Source organism: Ambystoma mexicanum, chromosome 3p, assembly GCF_040938575.1.
Source record: "Ambystoma mexicanum isolate Mex_15411 chromosome 3p, UKY_AmexF1_1, whole genome shotgun sequence".
Lineage (NCBI taxonomy): Eukaryota > Metazoa > Chordata > Amphibia > Caudata > Ambystomatidae > Ambystoma > Ambystoma mexicanum.
The window spans coordinates 1,135,962,931-1,135,987,222 of NC_090925.1; the positions used below are offsets into that span (position 1 = coordinate 1,135,962,931).

Below are 24,292 nucleotides of genomic sequence, written 5' to 3' on the forward strand. Positions count from 1 at the left end.
GAGTGTAAAATTCTAGTAAGAATGGTATCTGATGATCGTCCTTTTAAACATCTGTAGGAACTCCCAATGAGATGTGCTAGGGCTGTTACATGGAGGTTAAAGTCAACAAGCATTATCAGATCCTGTGTTCAAGAAGTCATTTGAGGAGCTATTGTAGAATACTATGCCTTTTAATTATGGATCTGTGCTGTTGAATGCTACATTATAGGAGACATTCAAAATATACATCCAAGGGGATATATGGATCAACGGAAGCAGGCACTGTAGAACTTATGTAACAGATTGGCACATATACAAGTAACCAATATCCGAAGTGTAAAAAGGAAGGGGGATATAAAAGTACCCCCATTGCACTGCACTGTATGATGCAGTATGCAATATTAAAAAGTATTTAAAGAAAGTAAAAGATAAAAGGGAAACATAGACCCTAGAATCCAATAAATGCGTGTTACAGCACCAATATCCCATTACACACAGGCTTTCTTGACCCTCCGTGCACTAAGCTGCAACAGAAGATGCATCGATGGAAGTTACATTTTTATGTAGGCCTGGCACTGCAATAAAGGAAAGGCCTAGTGGAGCAAGATAGCATGGCTTGTAAACGGAGTGGAGTAGTAGGGTCATTACTCGAATCCTAGATGATACTGATCAGACATACAGACCACCTTGATATTGTTCTGGCTATAAAACGAGGTTCTGTACAGATGGAGTGATGTATACACACTCTGAGATCATGCCCTTTTTGGACACAATCATACTCGTTTAGCAACCAACATCTCTTTGCAACGATGGGCGTCTCACCTATGCTACCATAAATATGCAGTGTAATTATAGTTTTTCGAAATTAAATATCTCCTGGCACAGATGTGCTTAATTTACAAAGAATTCATTCACATACTGACCCCACACCTGTCAGAGGTGTATACGTATGCTTAGAAAGTTTGTAAATTACAACTCTCGGTAAGGACTGCTTATATCATAGTTTTCTTGAAGCTTTTAAAAACACTTGATTGCTGTAGTTCGTATTGACTGTTGGCCAAGCTCAACATAGATAACAAAATCATGTCCAAAATTGTAGCTAATCACATACTTCTTCATGTGGAGGATCTGGTATATCCTAATAATTAATGCATTCTCCATGGCTGATCCGTGCAACTCAATCTATGGAGAAAGCTGCAATTTTGCTTTGAATACCTGAAGCAAATGTATTTCTCCAGCATTGGATCTTTCATGGATTCACATGCTTAGAATATTCCCCGTCGACAGACAGGGAACCCTCGGTACACGTAGAAAGCCGTTTCCCATAGGAAAACTTCACACACTTTTGTGTCCTGTCTATGTCGTTTTTGGGGCCGCCCACACATGCCCCACTAGGACGTAGCGGTATAAATGCCCCGCCCCCGCTGCTCCCTTCAGATTTCAACCGTCTCCAAAGTAGTGGGAGCACCTCGTGTAGTCTACTATTTTGTCTAGGTTGTGCTGTTGGAGTTTTGTCCTGATGTCGGAATCAAAATCTTCAGGGGCCCCGCGCCGCTCGACATCGTCGGAACCCCCGGTGAAGAAATCGCGACCGGTGGAGAAGGAATCATCGAGAAGCCATTCTAAGGAGTTGTAACGCTCACCTGTCAATCTGCGGGAACGCCAGAAGAACTCCCTGGAACTTCAGTGAATCACTATCCCTGTAGAAATGATGACAAGAAAACAACCCTCCTTAATAATGTTCCTTCCCTATTCTGAAATAACTCTCCAGTACTGAAAAGGAATAAATAACCAACAACAGGAAAAGCTCACCTAAGGTTCTTTTTTAGTGAGCCCTCCATCCTGCATTCATACAGGGGCGCATGTCCTGAAGAAACGGTGTAGTCTGGATGCAATAAGAATTCTTATATAATGGAAAAAAGGCGACTAAGTGGCAAGGAGAAAATAATTCCTATTAAGTCATGACCAATATTAGTGTTAGCTGTGAAAGAAAGCACATAAACTATGATGGTTCCTAAAAATAGAAAACGAACTGTGTAAGCCTCAATACATTCAAACTGGAGAGCAATAACGGAATTTCATATGACACTCTGTTCCGTATAAGTGGTGCAGCGCTGTTCAAAAGGGAACTAACTAAACAACTACCAGCTGCGTGTAATGCGGAATGAGATGAAAACCCTTTTTTGCACTAGAGCGAGTCACAGGAAGCAAATGAATGTTGACGCAAGCTACACAGCTTGGTAAAATTTACAGGCAGTGTGACGGCAACCTAGCACAGCTAATGAGTTTCAAAACATTGGCGCGCTGAACAATGCGCAAACAGCATAAACACAATATGTGAAATGCACAGTAACTAATCCGTTGCTAAAACACTCGCAACGAAAAACAACAAACACTGGTAACCCACGGGAAACCTTGAAAACAGGTATTTGCGTGTATGTAAGGTGTACTCCTCACGAAACTCTGACAGGAAAACTCCGGACTAGAACTATGGACACAGCAACTAGGGGACAACAAATAATAATGGAAACTACTGGCTGTGAGCAGAGGAGGAGACTATAGGACAGGACGAATAAATTCTGACTGAAAATTGGGAAGGCAGGGAAACTGACTGGAATTCTACGGAGACCGCAGTGAGCGTCCGTACTGCAAGGCAGCCAGCAACGCGAAGCGCGAGTCTCCTCAGGAAATGAGTACTTGTAACAGAGGTCGCAAAAGACTAGACCTGCAGATTAGTTCCTGGTTGACACCACTAGGCGGCCATTTTGGAATACCAATTTCCCCATGACTTACTATATGGATCTGAATGGGAACAATACCTTCTCTCAAATGACAGAGCAGTAATAACCTACGGAAACATGGGCTTAATAAAGGAACTCGTTGGGAAATCATGACAGGAGTCTTTGTCGAAGAAAGCCTCATCATCCTCATCTTCGACGAAGAAAGACAGAAAGGAAAAGTCGAAATCCTCCTCGGGCGATCACCATAGATCGACCTCAAGTCGAGAAGCGGAGAAGCGTAGGTCAAGTTCAGAAAAGGCGGGAATGCCTCGGGGACCTACACGACCACCACCGTCGTCGACGGCCGGGCAGTCGTCGACCCCTTCTCTGCCACTGACACAATTGGTCTCAACTGTTCTTGGGCCGCAGACGGTGACGACGACGACGGGCCAGCTTTAGCCTCGTCGACGGAGATCCCGCAAGAGGCCTGGTGACCAGAAGTATTCGACCCGGTTTTACCGGAGACCCTACTGCAGCAAAAGGCCTTGTCGGTGTCCTCGGGAGATGAGGATGTGAGAGTAGCTGGCCCTGCAGACCTCGGGTTACGAGGAATTACCAGGCCTCCCTCCGGGGGAGCCAGCATTCCGGGGTCTACCCCTCTTCTCAATCCGAAGTCACTCTTGTCGCTGGAGGTTTTATTCACGTTACAAACTTTGCTGAAGACACTGGACGAGAGGCTACCTCAAGCAACTCCGGCCATGTCGGCCATCGACGAACTGGGCCCGTCTCGTCGGCCACCTCCGTCAACCCCCATGGCAGTGCCAGCGGGTTGAGACCTCTCAGCTGCACGCCACGAGGAGGGAGAACTGATAGATTTGGACTCGGACAGGAGAACCTTATCGGATGTCTGACTTTCCCCATCCAGGGATCTAACCTGGGAGTCTGAGGTGGAATTAGAAACCCTGAGAAGCCCGGCTCAGCCGTCTTCCTCCGGACGACATTGGGTCATTTCACGCCATGATGGCCAAAGCGTGTACAGAATTCGGGTTGGCCCAGGAAGAGGAGAAAAAGGACTGCTTTCTTTTCGACCACATGGGAAAGAGAAGAAGGTCGGTGTTCTCGGTACCCATCCTGTATCATGTGTGGCAGGAGGGGTTACAGACCATGCGTCACCCTTTCTCGGAACCGGTAATAAAAGGTCACCTGGAGAAAGAATGTAAGGCCCCAGAAGCTACCCCCAAGTGTCTGTCTGCCCAACCAACCCCTGACTCGGTGGTGTCGGCGGCGGCGAGAAAGGCGAGGGCCCAGCACAAGTGCACGACCCCCCCCCCCCGGAAAGTGAGGCCAGAAGTGCCAAAAGTGCTGTCGGTAGGAGCAACCACAGTGAAAGCGGCCAACTCTCTGGCTATAGTAGCCAGATACGACAGAGATGTGGCACCGACTGGCACCTATGCTGGAGCATCTTCTGGAAGAACATCGTAAGGCGGCGATGTTACTTGTCAGGGAAGGTGAAGAGGCCTCCAATCATGCCATAAACATTGCGGTGGACCTTGCAGAATTGGGGTTTAAACAGGTGAATAACGGTGTGGTTCTCCGAAGGCAAGCATGGCTAAAATGCACCAACTTTAGACCAGAGGTGCAATACAAGGTGCTGGATATGCCTTTTGAGGGAGACCTTCTTTTCGGCGAGAAGGTGGACGAGGCCCTGAACGGCATGAAGGAGGACTCGGACACGGCGCGTTCCTTGGGTGCCCTCCAGAGTGGTCGAAGTTTCAGGTCTTTTCGTCCCTTTAGGGGAGCATCGGGAAACTCCAGATTCTCGGCATCAAGAGACAGATCCTTCAGTAGGCCAGCATACCCCTCCCAGAGATACAGACGGGCTTCTCAAGCGGCAAAACGACGCCAGCGTCTGCCAGACCCCCAGGAAGAGAACAGGTTACTCTGCGTCGACGAGAGATAAGCAGACCAAGGACCAGCAATGACGGGCATCGGAACGTTCTGGGAGGCAGAGTATTGTGCTACATCGACGAATGGGAGCAAATAACAGATCAGTGGGTGTTGGACACAGTAAGATACGGACATTCCCTGCAATTCAAAAGCAACCCTCTGCACATTCCACCGGTGTTTGTAGCTCAACCCCATCTGAGCGTGTTGCAGAAGGAAGTAGCACTTATGCTACAAAAAGGTGCTATAGAATTGGTTCCATCGTCGCAGAAGTGTCAAGGGGTTTATTCCCAATACTTTGTGGTGAAAAAACCAAACGGAAAGTGGCGTCCCATTCTAGACCTGCGCGATCTCAACAAGACGTTGAAAAGCCTAAAATTCAAAATGCTCACGCTCCAGGAAGTGATCCGGTCATTTCAGGAAGGGGACTTTCTGGCGTCTCTGGACCTGCAGGACACGTACTTCCACATACCAATGTGTCGGCAACACAGAAAGTTCCTATGGTTTGTGGTAGGACGGACTCACTACCAGTTCACAGTACTTCCTTTTGGGCTGAAATCCTCTCCCAGAACGTTCACGAAATGTTTGGCCCCGGTGGCAGCCTGGCTGAGAAGGCAAGGCCATCATGTGTACCCGTATCTCGACGACTGGTTGGTGAGGGGGTCCTCCCCTATGTCGACTCACACAAGTTTGCAGGCCACCATGCAACTCTTACAATGGCTGGGGTTTGCGGTAAACTTCGAGAAATCTTCGTTGACGCCGTCGAGAAGCTTGGTGTTCCTGGGCGTGCAATTCGAGACCCAGTCAGGGTTAGTGAAGCCATCCCTCGACAGAATCGCCAAACTCAATTGATTGGCAGGTCGGCTGAGAATCAATACCAGACTATCAGTGAGAAAATGTGTCGATTCTGGGCGCTATGGCGTCCTGCATTCCTCTGGTGGGCAACCGCCGCCTGTTCATGAGGCCGGTTCAAGAGTTTCTAGCGGACCGGTGGACGCAAGCCCAAGGGCTCTGGTCGGACAAGCTGACCGTCGACGACGACGAGCTCCTATTGCTCTTCAGTGGTGGCAGAGCTTTCAGAATCCATCCAGAGGGGTACCCCTACAGGAGCCGGAGTTTCGGCTAACCATAGTGACGGACGCATCCCTGACAGGCTGGGGAGCATGCATGGGCACTCTACAAATGCAAGGTTGTTGGTCTCGGAGTGAGTCACTCCTGCACATCAACGTTCTGGAATCGAGAGCAGTGTGCTGGGCCTTGAAGTCTTTCCTGCCGCACATCAGAGGGTCCATAGTGAGAATATTGACAGACAACACGACGGCGATGTTTTACTTAAGGAAGCAAGGGGGCACGCGGTCCAGAACCCTTTCCACCGAGGCTCATAAGGTGTGGCATTGGGCTCTGAAACACGATATATCCATCGTAGCTCATCATCTCCCGGGAGTAAGGAATGAGCAAGCGGACTCACTCAGCAGAAAAATTGACCAAATACACGAATGGGAGATAAACAGCGTTCAGTTGTCGAAGGTCTTCGAGAAATGGGGACAGCCTCCGCTGGATCTCTTCACAACGAAGAGGAACAAGAAGTGCGAGATGTATGCCAGCAGATGGCCACAGGAAGGTTCTCTGGGGGAAGCGTTCTCCTTCCTGTGGACAGACAAGTTCCTCTACGCCTTCCCTCCGCTCCCTCTTATGAAGAAAACTCTGCAGTGGATACGCAGGTACAGGTGCCGGGTCATCCTAGTGGCACTGTGTTGGCCGAGGCAGCCGTGGTTTTCCGACCTGCTTCACCTGTCAGTAGATCAACCGATAACATTCCCGAAGGTTACCAATCTCCTGTCCCGGGACGAAGGAACAGTGTGGCATCACAATCCAGACAGTCTCAATCTCGCAGCTTAGCTCCTGACTTTTCGGAATTTGGTGCCTTGAGCATTTCGTCGGATTGTCGGAGAATCCTGCAAGCAGCACGGGCCCCTTCCACCAACAAGTCGTACGCGTGTAAGTGGAGAAGGTTCTGTACGTGGTGTCAAGGACAGCCGGGAGTGCAACCTCTAAGGGTAACTCCGGAGCAACTTCTACCGTATCTGCTACACCTGGCGAAGAGCAGATTACCTTTTTCATCAATAAAGGTACACCTGGCGGCCATCTCTAGGTTCACGAGGAGGAGGCAGTCGTCTCCCTTGTTTAGTGACAAGCTGGTGAAACACTTCATGAGGGGTCTGTTCCGAACATTCCCGCCGGTTAAACGTTTTCCACCAACGTGGAGTCTTAATGTGGTGCTAGCAGGGTTAATGAAAGCACCCTTTGAACCAATGGCCACATCGTCGATGAAGTTCTTGTCATGGAAATTGGCTTTTTTAATAGCTATAACATCAGCTAGGCGGCTCTCAGAATTGCAAGCATTGGTCGTAGATCCGCCGTACCTAAGGTTCTTTAAGGACAAAGTGGTTCTGTCAACTAATCCTCGTTTCATTCCAAAAGTTCCTACGGCTTATCATAAACACTCATCCATTGTCCTGCCTACCTTTTTCGTGACCCCCTCATCGGCTGCGGAAAAAGTCCTCCATACCTTGGACGTGAAGAGAGCTCTAAAATGTTACCTTCATCGGAATCAGCAACTTAGATCTACGCAGCAACTCTTCATTGCATATGGTCCATCGGGGAGAGGAAAAGCAATTTCAAAGCAGGGACTGGCCCGATGGGTCTCGTCGACGATTGCCTTCTGTCATTCCAAAGCGGGAAAACCGCTACAAGGGCATCCGAGAGCTCATTCCACGAGGGCAACTTAGTCTTCGACGGTGTTGTGGGCAGGAATCCCGCTGGCAGACATTTGCCAGGCGGCGGCAATGTCAGTGCCTCACACGTTTACCCGCCATTACTGCCTCGAACATGCGGACGAGATACAAATGGGAAGAGCAGTCTTGGGCCATCTGTTTCAATAAGGTAAGCCCTTTTCAAGAAGGGTCTGTACTTATTTTAGCATATGTATATATGGACGTGTATATATATATATATTTCTGAGGCTTGTGGAATCTGCTTAGATCACATGCTGTGCATAGGCCGACATCTAGTGGAAGCTGCGGAGTATTACAGTTTGTTTTTCGAAGTCGAAAAATGGGCGTCGACACAGGGCGTGCCAGTAATACTATCCCTAGTGTGACGTCCCCTGTACCCATGATCCCTCACGCGTCTAGGATCCCCAGATTGTTTTTTTCCGCCATTCTGGTCGGAAGCACTTCATCGGAGTTCCCTGGCTTTGCCATAGTTTCACTCTAAACTAATTCTAATTTGCCCCGTTTGGCCAACCTTTCGTCGATCAACATCTCGACGCCGAACCGGGGAGGAGATCAACGTCGAATACCCGACGGATTGGGCCTTGAGGCTTCCGCCTCGGCTCGGGCCTGGGCCGCTGGCCTCGGCCCTACAAGTAGGGAGAGTGGGGGTGGTACACTTCCACACTCGACACCTTATTACCTACACACACTTGCCCGCTGCCCACAGGCGCGTATGGAGGGTACGCCCTTTCAGTTTTGCCCCAAGTGTAATAAGAAATACCCTTGGGTAGATAAGCACGCTACGTGCAACCTTTGCCTACCCAGAGACCACCCCGAGACGGGTTGCAGGGCCTGTAGCAGGTTTAAGGCAAAAACTCTTAAGGACCGCTCCACCAAGCGTTGGGCCCACCACGCCAAGCTAGCAGCTATGGAGGCGGAGGGTACCTTCAGCGACGGCAGCGACGCCGAACTTTCGGACGGCGAGGGCACCAAGGCGTCGAAAGACAGCCGAACGCACGTCCCCGGCCTCGGAAGGTCGTCCGTCCCGGCGACTATGGGGAAGTCCCCCGGCGACAAAAGCGTTACACATACACACGCTAAACACAAAAAATCCACCCGAGATTCGACGTCGTCGAAACCTCGGAAAGAGGCACAGAAGGAGCGGTCCGAAAGGACGTCCTCTGGGCGGTCCCGGTCGAGGTCGCCGCACGACGTCAGGCAAGCCTCCACACTTGCACAGAGTGCCTCGACCATTAATATCCCGGAAGATCAATCGTCCGAAGACGAACACGACTTCCACCCCCAGCCTGCACCCCAGGAAAAGGGTACATCACTTGGGAGTAAAGAGGGGCCAGTTTCGAAGGCTAGTTCGAAAGACAGGGATTCCACCTCCGATCCTCGACGCCAGGCGTCGAAAGATAAGGGAAAGGGGAAACACACTTCCACCCACGGGGAAGGGGGTAAACAGCAAAGGAAACAACCCTTGCAGTCCTCCACTACAAAAGAACTGACCAAGTCTTCTCAGGGCCAATCCATAGAAAGTCCCAGCAAGGTCACCCCAAGCTCAAAACTCTGGTCATGCGAGGACATTGACAGAGTAATGTCAAGGATGTCTTCCTTGGCGAATTTTTTCGAAAGACACCCTGAACAACTCCTAGCTTTAAACCCTCAGGAAGATTCTCCCTCAGGGTCTAGGGACCCTATCCCCTCAAATAAAAGACCCCGGGTCGAGACACCATTTAGGCCTTTAGACCCCATCGAGGTCCAACCCTATTCTTACCTCTTCCCTACAGACCAAGGAAACTCTTCCCTTATAGAAGGTCAGGAAATTGACACGCCAGAAGATCCTGCAGGATCAGATTATTACGGCGAAGACGAAGACGAGGATGAGCCAGAAAATAGCCCAGATATTTTCAGAATGGACTCACCAGTCGAAAGGGAAGCCCCAGTGTCTGACTCCCCAATAGATAATCAGCCCCTCCTGAATGAACTGCTCTTTCGGGCAGCTAACCACTTCCACATAGACACACAAGGTGTCCAGGAAGAAAGGGACTTTGCGGAAGAACTAATAGGGGAAAGGAAGCCAGTAGCCCAGACCATTCCCATCCTAAAATCTGTTCAACGCAGAATAGCACCATCCCTTGTCAACCCAAACCTGACAAGACCTGTAAATCCGAGAGTGGAGAAGCTGTTTAAAGCAGCCCAGTCGGACCCCCTATATATTAGAGGTCAACTTAAGCCAGACTCTCTAGTAGTAACCAACACCCGCAAAAGAGCTGGTACACCATTATCTTCCTCTGAGGCTCCCCCCGACAAAGAAAGTAAAAAACTTTATAGTTTTGGCAGGAAAGTAGCTTCCACGGCAGCCTACCAAGCCAGAATCGCGAATTCCACCACACTGTTGGCTAGCTACAACTGTCACCAGTGGGAAGAAGTGGCAGCACTAATAGACTCTGCTCCCGAACCCCTTAAAAGCCAGCTAGCTCGCATTTGTGCGGAAGGAAGGAACGTGTCAGGCTGCACGGTAAAAGCAACTCTGGACGCCGCTGACAATGCGGGTAGACTTATAGCAGAGGGGACTGTCATCAAAAGGCATGCTTGGTTGAGGCAGTCGGGATTCAAAGCAGAAACACAAGCTGCGCTCTTAGACAAACCAGTGGAAAGTGATCTCCTGTTTGGGAAGGCAGTCGAGGACGCTCTAAAAAACGCTAAGGAAGAATTCGACACCCTCAAATCCCTTGGCCAGTTAACTACCAAACCACCTAACCAAAGAGGGAATGGCAATTTTCGTCGCCCCCGCGGCCAAAATTCCAATAGAGGAAATAGCTACTCCCACACCCAGGGTACACAGTGGAACACCAGCTCACAACAGTCTACCCAGGCGTATGGTAGGGGTAGTAAAAGAGGACGGGGTAGAGGCAGAGGCAGCCCCAGTAAAGGAGGAGGCACGCCTCCACCAAAGCAGTGACGCTCAGTTCAGGGTCCCTTCCCATGCAACCCCAGTAGGGGGACGAATATCAAGTTTCACCCAGGCATGGGAAGGGATAACATCCGACAGATGGGTGCTGTCAACAGTATCCAATGGGTACTGCATAGAACTACTGCAACGTCCCCTAAACCATCCTCCAAGACAAAAAGTCCACTCTTTACAACATCAGAAGATCCTCCTCGAGGAGATCGCCATTCTGCTAGAAAAGGACGCGATAGAACTCGTCCCGGGACACCAGGTAAACAAGGGTATCTATTCAACTTACTTCCTTGTGCCAAAGAAAGATTTAACAATGCGTCCAGTTTTAGACTTACGGCCTGCCAACAAGTATGTCAAGCCCCAAAAATTCCGTATGACCACACTACAAGAGGTAATCCCACTCCTAAAAAAGGGGGATTACATGGCAACCTTGGATATGAAAGATGCCTATTTTCATATTTCCATGCTCCCGGCGCACAGAAAATACTTGCGCTTCAAGGTGGACAGTCGCCACTACCAATTCAAGGTACTGCCCTTCGGGATAGCTTCTGCACCAAGGGTTTTCACCAAGGTACTGGCGGTGGCAGCTGCACACCTACGCAGGGAGGCAATCCCAGTGTACCCTTATCTGGACGACTGGCTCATAACGGGGGAAACCCCAGGAATCTGCAGGTCAAACATTCAGAGGACCATCGACCTCCTCCACGAATTAGGCTTCTCCATCAACGAGAAAAAGTCAAGTCTGGTGCCAAGCACCTCAAAACAGTTTCTAGGAGCTATCCTAGATACTCAGAAAGGATTGACCTTCCCTTCGGAAGAAAGAATTCGGAACATACTTCTGCAAATTCCGCATTATCAGTCAGGTCAACAGATAACAGTACGCAAAGCTATGCGGTTACTCGGCATGATGGCGTCATGCATTTACCTGGTCCCCCACGCGCGTCTGCGCATGCGTCCCATGCAGGAATGGTTGGCGAAACAGTGGTCTCAGGCAAGTGGTCAGTGGGACGATCTAGTGGTCGTTTCGCCAACACTCGTACAGAACCTACACTGGTGGACAAGAGAGAATCTCGCAAAGGGGAAACCCTTTTACGATCCCGAAGTACAGGCAGTGGTGACTACAGATGCATGCCTGACGGGGTGGGGAGCTCACCATCTCCACCACACAGCTCAGGGTCTCTGGTCTCACTCAGTAGCCAAGAACCACATCAATCTGCTAGAGCTTCTGGCAGTATTCCGAGCGCTGCAGGCGTTCGAGCCCCATCTACTAAACTTGTCGGTGCAGATCAGGACGGACAGCACGACAGCCATGTTCTATCTGAACAAGCAAGGAGGGACTCGTTCGCCAAATCTGTCCAAGCTTGCCCAGAAAATATGGATATGGGCACTCAGACGGAACATCTTCCTGTCATCGCAACATGTTCCAGGGGAGCTCAATTCCCTAGCGGATGCTCTAAGCAGAGACTCCCTCCCAGAAGAACACGAGTGGGTCCTTCACAAAGACGTAGTAGAAAATCTCTTCTCTCAGTGGGGTTTCCCCACTATAGACCTATTCGCCACAAGCGAAAACAAACAATGCCCAGGATTTGCATCCAGGTTCCCACAACCGGACTCCCAGGGGAATGCCCTGTGGATAAACTGGTCAGGGATGTTTGCGTACGCTTTCCCACCAACTCCCCTCATCAGGAAGGTGGTGTACAAGATGAACAAGGAATCGATGACGCTCATCCTAGTTGCTCCCATGTGGGCGAGACAACCATGGTTTCCACACCTACGCAGGATGGCGGTATGCGAGCCCATCAGACTCCCAGCCTGGTACAACCTTCTGTCCCAGCAACAAGGTCAAACAGTGCATCAGGAACCCAACTCTATGAACCTAGCAGCATGGCTCCTGAAGTCATAGAGTTTGGACATCTCAAATTACCACAGAGGTGTATGGACATTCTAAAAGAGTCTAGGAAACCAAATACAAGGCACTGTTACTTTGACAAGTGGAAAAGATTCGTTATCTGGTGCCAGAGTAAACAAATCAACCCGGTTGATTGCACTCCTTCCAACGTTGTAACATACATGCTCCACCTGCTGGATGCAGGGTTGGTTTTTAACTCTCTGAAAGTACACCTGGCAGCCCTCTCAGCCTACACCACATCCCATAACAAGGTTTCGTGGTGGAAAGTACCAGTGGTTAAAGCCTTCATGGAAGGAGTAAAGAGACTTCACCCTCCTATCTCGAACCCACCGCCAGGATGGGATCTCAATGTGGTGCTATCTAAGCTCATGGGGCCCCCCTTCGAACCCATGCATAAAAGTAGTCTCAAACACCTGACTTATAAAACGGCCTTCTTAGTAGCCATTACCTCCATAAGAAGGGTCAGTGAAATTCAGGCTCTGTCAGTGCAAGATCCTTTCTTTACTATCCACAAGGACAAACTGGTTTTACGCACACACCCTAGATTCTCACCAAAATTCATATCCAAGTTCCATGTAAACCAGTCCATCGAGCTTCCGGCTTTCTTCCAAAACCCACAGAGCTCAGCTGAGGTGAAACTACACACCCTAGATGTGCGTAGGGCGGTCTTATACTATGTAAATAAAACCAGACCGCTAAGGAAAACAGATCAACTGTTTGTCTCCGTAGCTACAGGCAGAGAGGGGGATCGCGTCTCTAAGGGCGCTATCTCAAAGTGGATTATCAACTGTATACAGCTGTGTTACTCTCTTTCTGAAAAAACTCTGCCTTTTACGCCAAGGGCCCACTCTACCAGAGGCATTGGGGCCACTCTGGCTTTCATTGCAAATGTTCCCCTTGACACCATTTGCAAAGCAGCTACTTGGAGCTCTATTCACACTTTTACTCAGCATTACTGCATTGACACTCATTCCAAGGCAGATACACAAGTGGGACAAGCGGTTCTAAGACACCTGTTTGCTCATGACCCTTCTCACATCCCACCTCCTTCTTCTGGTACTGCTCGCTAATCTATGCACAGCATGTGATCTAAGCAGATTCCACAAGCCTCAGAAGGGATACATTACTCACCGTAATCGTATTTCTGATGCTTGTATCTGCTTAGATTCACATGCGACCCACCCTTCCTCCCCTCCGAGAGAAGGCGCATGGTTGCTTGTAGTCTTACCTTTCTGTCTATCTGCTTGGACTATCTGTACTCACGCTACTCCTCATGCTACCTCATGTCAGGAAAAACACAATCTGGGGATCCTAGACGCGTGAGGGATCATGGGTACAGGGGACGTCACACTAGGGATAGTATTACTGGCACGCCCTGTGTCGACGCCCATTTTTCGACTTCGAAAAACAAACTGTAATACTCCGCAGCTTCCACTAGATGTCGGCCTATGCACAGCATGTGATCTAAGCAGATACAAGCATCAGAAATACGATTACGGTGAGTAATGTATCCCATATATATATATATATATATATATATATATATATATATATATATATATATATATATATATATATATATATATATATATATATATATATATGTGCATGTACTTTTTGCGTATTTATAAATTGGTGGTTTTATTTAAGCATGGTTCGGTATACGCATGCTTAGGAGGGTGCCGGATTGCATTCACACCTCCCCTTTTCAGGATCACTGCTGTATATTCTATTCTAAGCATGTGAATCCATGAAAGATTCAATGCTGGAGAAGGGAATAGTTTCTTACCTGTAACTCCATTTCCCCAGCAATGGTATCTTTCATGGATTCACATGCGCCCGCCGGCCTCCCCGGAATGCAATCTACTTGTATAACTAGGTTTTCATCCCATTCTGCTTTGGAGGGGTCGAAATCTGAAGGGAGCCGCGGGGGCGGGGCATTTATACCGCTACGTCCCAGTGGGGCATGCGTGGGCGGCCCCAAAAACAACATAGATAGGACACAAAAGTGTCGGAAGTTTTCCTATGGGAAACGGCTTTATAAGTGTACCGAGGGCTCCAAATCTGTCGACGGGGAATATTCTAAGCATGTGAATCCATGAAAGATACCAATGCTGGAGAAATGGAGTTACAGGTAAACTATTCCCTTGCTGTATTCTTCACCAATGAGAAGGCATTTCTGAGTAGGAATTTCTATGGGACATGTTCTGGCATTTTGGTGTGAATTTACTATTTTGATTAAGCTACTCTATACTGCACCTACGACTAGGGTAATCACCAACACAGATGTATCAGACTACAGTTGTCTTGTGCCTCCTGTATTTTTTACTTTGGTTATATAGCCCCTTGTCACAAGAATTTTACAATATTTCTTGCATCATAGTATACAAAGATCTACCTTTAAATCCTGGGTGTTGCTGGATGTGGGCAACTTCATACCTTCTTTGACTAACCCAATTGACAATTTATGTATACCCAATGTTACCAATGTTACCCATTATGGTTCCCACTCTGGTATCTCCATCAATTGTATTAAATCAAATATGTTTCCGTTAACACCTGCAACATTCTATCTACATTTACAAGATGATTTGAAATGGTGCACGGATACAGTAAAATACTTTGGTACCTATGGCATTATACTACTAGACTTATATGCCTGTCATTGACTCCAAGCTTGTATTGATAAATGGATAACCTCTCAATTGCCAGTCGTGCCACTGATTATTTTAAAAAATGCTTTTGTTGCCTAAACATAAGTCTGTACTAGCTTGTATTACAAGCACAGGTTGCAAGGTATTGGTTTGAAGTAAATGTGGATTACCCTCCTGCAATATTCATTCATGAAGGTAACACCAATGCTGCATTAAATACCCCCTGTGATAGTACACAGAGCAAACCCCCAGTTAATGTTAACCAGGACGTGAGCACACATTGGTTATGGCAACAAATAAGTAATCCAGTTCGAAGCACACACCCCTTTTTCCAAAACTACATATATGGTAGATTAAGATATCAAAAATCGCTGGAAATCAAGGGTAATTGAAAAATAGGACTACCTCTTAAAAAACTGTATGCTGCCTTTATTGAAAAATTTTGGTCATAAGAGAAATGGTGCCACGCCGGTTATATTTTCATTGAATAAGATCTACGCTTAGGAAATGTTGGCCAAATGTCCCGAGGACTGCAGATAAGAATATTTTAGTACCATCTATTGTTTCTGCTGACCCCAACACAAAACTGATCTCCTGCATATATGCCTGGGGAAATGTGGCAGAATGTAAGACTGTGCATTAGTGGAGGAGAGATTTCGAAATTGAATTAATGAACAATGGCTGTGTCTTCTACATTACAGAGATATTCATAGTGTAGATTTCACAATGAAAGACCAACATCAACTAAATGCAACTTGATCTGATAAAGTCTGAAATATGCGGCGTACATTCAGCTGCATCTGGTACGGCTCTGTATCCTAATTTATAGATGCTGGGTGAGAATTTTAGACAGACTTGGTCAGATAATTGGACAAACACTACCGCTGTCCACAGCAGGATGTGTGTAGCATTTCACTTATCTACATTTTCTACCCAACATAAAGTCTGATGGGGCTGTTGCAGTACTGATCTCTGAACTGGAATGGTACTTTTGCATATGTACAAAACATTGTATATTCTCCTGCTCGCCTCCTTTTTCTTTATCAGTGCAACGATAACACTGAGATATGTGATTCTGTTGGGTTTTCTGGATTTGGATACTACTCAGCTTGTGTTGTGTGTGGAGAGGGAGTCAGTAAAATGGATGCTGAAGATTGTTGATGTTTCTCTTTGTTCTGTTAATACTTCATAAGCTAATGGTTTTAAATATTGGATATTTGTGGATGGATGTTAATGTTTCCTGATATAGTAGTTAGGGAATCTATTGAACTATGTAAGAGTGGTCATGCTATGATAGAAGAAGAAACCAGTGAGGGTCTGAGTAACATAGCGAAGATGCCTTTAACCAAAAGAAAGATGGTCTGTCACCTGGAAAAGTCCGGTCTTGGGGCAACAATAAGAGTTTTATTCAAAGGGTAAGTCGTGCGAGTAAATATATTTTACAGTTTTAGAATGGCCCTTGAATTGTGAACCTTTACTTAAACACAATGAGACCTATTGGGCAAAAAACCCTCTCTACTGCCCAATTACTCCATCAACACTCTCACACAAAGAGAGGCAACCTCCTAACCTATGCAGCCTCCAATCTAGGTAATTGTCCCTAACAAAAGACTCTAACTGATCTCATAGAGTGGCTAACCCTAGTCCGCTCTGGTGGGCAGTCTATCGAGGTGAAAAAAAGGGACGTCTAAGTCTCGCCCTGACTGTTTATTACTTCAATGTAAGTACAACATTTAAAACAATAGAACTAGGACTTGTAACTTCACCCAATTTTATTCATGTACAGCCCAGTCTATCTTATATTAAAAAGGAGTCTAACTAAAAAACATGTAACAGAACTGTGGAACGACAACTTTTGTCGGATCGCCCTCTAATCACTGATTCGTTACCAGACGACTCATTTCCAAACTTTTTAATAAAAAGAACTGAGAGAGTGATTATATGACAAATGAGCACATTTATTTCTGCTAATTTCCTTAGAGCGTCAACTGGTTTCAGTGGTGTTTACCTTATTGAACCACCTTCTTCAGGACATAAACACACATATATATCTGGGATGATTACCAGACCTTCATTTTCGTTTCCCAATGTTGCTAGAACAGTCCACACTCTCATTGTGTGCTCTGGTTCATGCACTTGCCACCACTATTTTCTTTGTTGCTGGTGCACATAGACTTGTTAGTCAGATGCATAACATTTAGTGTCTAGGACTGCAGGTTTTCCTTACAATGCAGCTGACTGTTCTCCCATCTCAGAACTTGCTAATGATTTTGCAGCATACAGGCTAACGCCTTTTCTGCAAACGCGTCTCTCGTTCAAGGGATCTGAAATTGTGAATACATTATGGGCTTAACATTTATTTGCGAAAAATATCAGATTCTTTTTGCCAACATAGTATTCTTTTATTCGTAGGGAACATCCAACCGTTGCGCGTTTATCATCTGTTCACATATCCACCATCATAGCAGGTAAGCTGTTAATGAACGTAAACATGTTCTAGTTTATCTGTAAAACATTTGGCGTTAATCTTCTGTTCTCATAAGTCTTGATTCATTTCCCAACTCCTTGTGAAATCCTCCTCATTGACATGATATGTGACAATGTTTTTATCAGTCAGTCAATATGTTTATTTCAGATTCAAAATCCATCAAACACATAAAAACATATTGACTTGACTTTTTACCAGTCTTGTAAAAGGCTCTTAAAATTAAGGACAGCATTCTGGTGCTTCACTAAACAAAACCTCTCTACTAACCCTTGCACCCATCGGTTGACTTCAACTGCCTCCGCCTGATTCAATTTCCCATCCTTAAAGAAGGGAGCCTTGTTTCTTTGTTTCATAGAAATGATTTTAATCTTATATTTTCAGTGTAAGAAATGTGACAAAGCCCCCGGCCTAAGTGATCATGGCAGGGGATAGTCTTAGGGCTTTGGGGCTTGACACAAACCCTTTGAGGGCTACTTTAGAGATAGCCTCCCCTTATCGACCATGAGGATATTTCCAACTCTCCTCTGTGCCCTAGTAGAACCAGTGGGATAGGTAGTTGGGAAATCCAGAAACAGCAGTCCAGCAGAACCGATAGCAGCTGTGCGCTATGCTCCCCTCTTGATGATGCCGAAACCGCTCTTAAATCTCCAAAGAGGGGGGCATAGGCAGAGGAATCTGGGAGGCAATGCCACAGCTGAAAGCCAAGGGAGGTAATTGCTAGCCAATGCCACATGAGCAACTCTAAGATGGCAATCATAGTGCCCAAGACTTCAGTCCAGCAGGCAGTGGAGAAACCCCACAGGTTCAGAGAACTACAATTCGCAAGCACTTTATACTAAGTCTGCACACTGGAGTCCCCTTTCTCAAAAAAGAGGCTGGAAGGAGGGACTAATGCCCTATAAGAATCCAATGGCTCATTCAGTGTGGGAATTAGGGGGAATGAGGACAGTGGCTAGAGCAGGAGTAGGATGGAAGAGAGAAAGGAGTGCAAAAGGAGCTATAAGACATTTTATAAAAGGAAGCAGAAGTGCAGGAGCACGAAGGCCAGAGGAGGAGATGGCCCTGATGGAATTTGGTAAGAGTAAGAAGGTGGAGAAAGAGCCAGTAGAAGAACATGTAGTGGCTGTGGGGGATATCACAGAGAAGTACTACGGCAGTGGCTAGAGACAACATTGAAGAGATTGTGGTGATTATTGGACTCACTAAAGAGATCCAGTATTGGCAGGGAGGTGATATTCAGAGGAGGGAAGGAGAAACAAAGACCTATGAGGACGAAGGAAGATAGGAGTGCTTTTTGTGGAAAGAGAGTTTAAAAAAAGAGATAATTTGTAACTGGTACAGAGATGGATGAAAACTACCTGACAAAGTTGGAAGAGGAGAACGCAGAAGAAGAGTTAGTTTGGGAAGAGGAGAGTGCTGTTTTTCGAGGAGAAGGTTTAACAGAGTTGGAGGAAGAAATAGCAAAATGTCTTAGATATTGGAAGGTGGAAGAGAAGGTAACCACGAGAGAGAGAGAGACAGAGAGGAAGAGAGAGAGAGAGAGAGAGAGAGAGGGGGCAGATTAGGAGATAGAAGGCAAGCACATTAAAAGATATCAAAGGGAGAAGGCGGGAGTGCCAGGGGAATGGGTGAGCTGTACAGTAGAAGGCTTTAGGAAAAAACAGGTGCCCAGACAGCATCAAAAGGTACATAAACGGGGGTGCTAAAGCACAGTGGTGAGAGGTAGATGCTGACTCCCGAAGCCCTGCAGAGACCTGTGCTGATATCCTGTTCACTTTATCCTTTTCGGCCCCCTAAGTGGTGATTTCCTTTGCGTGATGGTGGAGGAAGGCAGTGTTGCCTGAATCGCCATCAGGAATTACGCTGTACCTAACTGGTGGAGGCCGAAACTGCGGTTTTGAGCTGAAAGGGGAGCTGCGCTCGATGCACAGGGGGTGCTCCTCTTATGCAACCCCTGACACCCGCGCTGAAGAGAGGCTGGCCCTGCAATGCCAGGCTGAGGGGAAGTCACCAGACTGACCAGCTCATTTGCTGAAGGACTTTGATTGGGGTCCTCCCCTCTACTGTTTCAGGTAGAGGGGGTCGGTCCTACTGCTGGTGCTATGGAATTTGGAGGTGGTGGATGTCGCCGGTGACCCGAGGTGTCGCAAGCTGTGCCCCGAGGCATTTATCCTGAGAGACTCCAGACACCGGCACCGAGGAGGGGCTGCGGTTTGAGCCTGAAACAGCCTTGAGGAACGTGCGGAGATCTACTCAGCGGTGAAATGTTCCATTGACCCTGAGCTGGTTGTCCCCCCTTGCCCCCTCTCCATTACCCGTAAGTGATAGTAAGCCTGACAGGTGGCCCCAGAGTGACCAGCAGTTGGAAAGCTAACGTGGGGAAGTGAACTCGGCCCCATCTTTGATTATGGGGCGCTGAGGTGCCAACAAGTGTGGAAACACCACTGGGATTGATCTAAGGCAGCGGCTGCATGCTGCGAACTTCATAGCAGTAGAGAAACGGGTCATTGACCCTGGTTTGGCCCTGGCCGTTGTCACGTATGATCCTTGAATCCCTGTAGTGTATTCTTGAATACTCCAGTGTGGCTACTCATCGGACTGAGTCTATGAGATCCTTATTTATTTATTGAATTGGGTTTTTTACACGCCTAAATACTGTACATGAGTTTGGTTTCTAAGTGTGGATCTGGGATTTCAAACCTCTGTTGCTCTGCGTGGTCTTGCTTCCAAGACCAGCATGTGTTGCCCCTGTGCTATCCTCTGTTCATCCTTCAAGCAACCGTCAAACTTGCGGGTGTCCCCCCCCCCCTCAGCAAGACAGAACCAACGCATTCAGAGCCAGATTGAAGCCTACATGTCCTCGCCTGCCCCAGGGGGCCTAGCTCAGGTGGGGGAAATGGGGGATGGTGGCACCCAGTTTTTACCTGGGTCTCCTTCCATACAAGACATTATGCAGGCCATAGGACAATCCTGTACGTCAATGCAGAGCAAAATTGATCTGCTAGGGATTGATGTCTGTCTTTTCCAATAGTTTCTCCATAACTTCTTGTGCCGAATTGGTGAAGTGGAAACAAGTGTTTCGGACGTGGAAGACATTGTGGCGGCTGGCCGCAATCGGCTGGTGGATTTTGTGCTCACCCTAAAATTCTGTAAGGCAAAGTTGAAGATGTGGAGGGGAGGTCTAGGAGGATCAAGGTCCATGTGGTAAGACTGTGGTTGGACCTGGTAGCATATCAAATTTTTTGTTCTCCATGGAACGGGCGCACAAAGTGCCGGCTAAGCCCCTGCCACCTAGGGCCTCACCCGACAGCGATAGTGGCAATGATCCTCAACTATTGTGACTGGGATGCGATCTTACATGCGGCCAGATGGAAGAGCAACTAGTAATGGCAGGGCGCCAGGGTCGCAATCTTACCTGATTTTACCCAGACGCAGCAAAATCCCATTAAGAAGCAGCTGTTGGCATTGTACCTTATATATTGGCTGTATTATCGGACAAAGTTATAAGTGTACCTTGAGGGGACGTAGAATGGATCGCCAACTCTGACGGAAACCAGCGGCCTGAATTGAAAAGCCCTTGTCTGCCACTGATGGGTCATCAGTGGGCAAAGGACTTGATATGCATGTTGACACACAAGTCCCTGTACAGCCTGCTTATCGCAGGTGCCAGTGTTGCTCGGAGGAGTATACGCTGGGACGAGCCCTTGCCCTAGTGGGTGGGAGATGCCTATCACAATGGGGGAGGTGTGTCTGAAGCATTCAACATTTATTCATAGTGGGGGGGTGCAGGGGTGAAGGGAGAGGTAGGGTCCTTTGGTTCTGTTGCCTCTGCGATGGGAGGCACTCGTTTTTGGGTTGTGGGTGGCTGACGGATGCACCAAGTTCAAAGGTTGCATGTGGTCAGGGTGTTGGGATGTAGGTTACAGTCAGCACATGCATAGATTTCATTATAAGTGTCGCAATGCGTTATGATGGACACAGTGATCTGATCCTATTTGTGTCAATGGAAACGGCCCGATGAGTGGAGTTATGATATTAAGTTTTATTGTATGTCCTGGAAATGTTAATGGCCTCTGTGACAAAGTGAAGTGGGCAATCATACTCCAGTACGTAAATAGACACAAACCTGTGTTCTTTTTATACAGGAACCCATTTAGCTGGGAATTAGTATGTTTTTCCTGAGAACCTGTAGGGTTGTACATGCCAGATTCATGGGTGGTTCCAGGTGGTAAGGATTCTGGCTCGCAAAGGAGCTCCATTCGAGTTTTAAAATGATGGTGCAGGTCACCAGGTGACCGTATGGGCTATTTATTGGGTCTCTTCATGGAGAGACAGTGGGTCATCTTAACGTCCATGCCCCACCTCATCCAGGGATGGAACTCCTGCCCGGCATTCGGGGGCTGTTGGCTACACACATGGTCCATCTCTGGATTGTGGTTGGGGATTTTAACAACAACATGGATAAGGGGATGGTTAACTTCAGAGATCCTTTATGAATGCTTTAGGTGTGTGGCGCACCGTCCATCCCTGCCGGTTGACTTACTCCTTTCATCCCAGGGCCGACCTTTCCCTGTCGCAATTGATTTGTTTTTGTTGTGCCAATGATGGACATATCTCGGGTCTCCAATATGCGACATCTTTCACATGGTATATCTGACCACTCCCCAATGTGGCCTTCTGTAGGCCACTCTTCAGCATCCAATCAGATCTCCTGGAGATGAATCATGTATTGCTTGGGGGCTCTGGAAGTGATGAGACAGCTTGAGGAAAAAACCTTGGAGTATTTGTAGCTCAACTCCTCCTTGGTCGAGGACCCGTGAATTCTCTGGGAAGGGTATAAGGCGGTGATACGTGGGGAGTCCATCTTGCTGCTTGCCGCTATTGAAATTGAGACAATGGGCACTCTCGTACACCTGGAGTTGGAGCTAGTTAAGTTTGAGCAAGACTTCATATCAAACCGCTGCCTGGGAATGCAGAGGCGACTATTGGAAACAAGAGACAAGTACCATAACTGTGCGACTGATACTGCTCGACAGGTGTTCCTGGCGTCTTAGACCAGGTTATATGAGACTGTGGACAAGGCTGGGAAATTGCTAGCGTGATTAGAAAAGAGGGAAGCCTCATTGGGACACATATCCTTCAAACTCAGCAGAAATAAGCCTCCATACACTTCATGTACGGAGGGCTGCCTTGTACTATGTGAACAAAACAAAACCCCTAAGGAAAACAGACCAACTCTTTGTTTCCATAGGACCTGGGGGAGAAGGCGATCACATATCAAAGGGCACACCATCTCCAGATGGATAGCCGGAGGCATACAACTCTGCTATTCCCTATCCAAGAAGTTTCTACCTTGTACACTAGGGGGGACCCTCTGCTAGAGGTACAGGGGCTACCTTAGCTTTCATTGCAAACGTCCATCTAGATGCCATATGCAATCCCGCTACATGGAGTTCCATCCATATGTTCACACAACATTACTGCATTGACACACATTCTAACGCAGATTTACAGTTTGGACAAGCGGTCCTAAAACATATCTTTGCCGCTGTACCTTCTAACTTCCCACCTCTTTTAATCTATGCAGAGTATGTGATCTAAGCAGATCCACAAGCTCCAGAAGGGATGCATTAATCACCGTAATCATATTTCTGGTGCTTGTATCTGCTTAGATTTACATGCGCCCACCTTTCCTCCCCTACTGAAGTAAAAGGCACATAGATGTTTTCTGGGGTTCTATGTTTCTACTTTACAACATCTGTACTCAAGCTATACTTCATGCACCCTTATGTCAGAAACAAACAATCTGAGGGACCTCGACGCGTGAAAGACCACGGGTACAGTTCACGTCACACTAGGGATAGTATTACTTATCACGCCCTGTCGACGTCCGTTTTCGAGTTTCAAAAACAAATATTGCAATACTCTGCGACTTCCACTAGATGTCGGACTGTCCAGAGCATGTGACTCTAAGCAGATACAAGCACCAGAAATACGATTACGGTGATTAATGTATCCCATATATTGGTTGGCCGGAACTCTGTTTTTGGGATCTGAATTCTGCATCCACAATTGTTCCAACATGGATACCTACATCGAACAAACCGTAGATCATCCAACGGTCAATGAACTCACTGTATCTCATTTACGGCAGGTTCTTCAGCAATACCAAGAGTTTCAAGATGTATTTTCTTGACAGTCTGAAGAAGACTTTACCACCACACAGACCTGAGGATTGCATTATTGATACAATACCCAATGCAATAATTTCATTTGCTTTTATGTTCATCCTTTGTACACCAGAGAAACGAGCAATAAAGGAATACCTTGAAGTGAACATCCACAATGGTCTAATTTATTTTTTGTCCTCAAAAAGAAACTTCTGAACTCTGTACTGATCTTGTCGGTTTAAATCAAGTCACTATTAAAGACAAGTACCCATTACCACTTAACACTGACATACTTGAAGCCTTGAGGGGCGCAGTGATTTCATCTAAACTGTACCTCAGGGGAGCTTATCATTTGATCAGTGTCAGGCAGGGTAACTAGTGAAAAACTGCCTTCGGTACATCTTTTGGGCATTGAGTACCGCGTAATGCCTTCTGGTCTGATGAATGCCCCGGCTATTTTTCAACAGGTTTTCTTGGACTGAGTGTTTTCTGATATCTTGTTGCACCTTGTTTTTGTCTATCTGGACGATATCTTGATCTTTTCTTCCAGTCCCTCCCAACACGTAGATGATGTTCGGAGTGTTTTAAATAGGCTAGGTGAAAAACAGTTATTTGCCAGACCTAAAAAATGGCAGTTTCATTTATGTTATTTCTCTTTTGGAAATATCCGGAATTAAGGTGTCAGT

The 24,292-nt window shown here is 47.2% G+C and overlaps 1 protein-coding gene across 1 annotated transcript in view; it reads left to right on the forward strand.

Annotated features, from left to right (window-relative positions):
- Positions 1-24,292, forward strand: part of MEIKIN (meiotic kinetochore factor) — a 1,264,509-nt gene that overhangs the window by 425,562 nt on the left and 814,655 nt on the right. Inside the window, exon 8 of the mRNA XM_069650059.1 lies at positions 17,361-17,416. Coding sequence (XP_069506160.1) covers positions 17,361-17,416 — 56 coding nt within the window. The remainder of the gene's footprint in view (positions 1-17,360; positions 17,417-24,292) is intronic.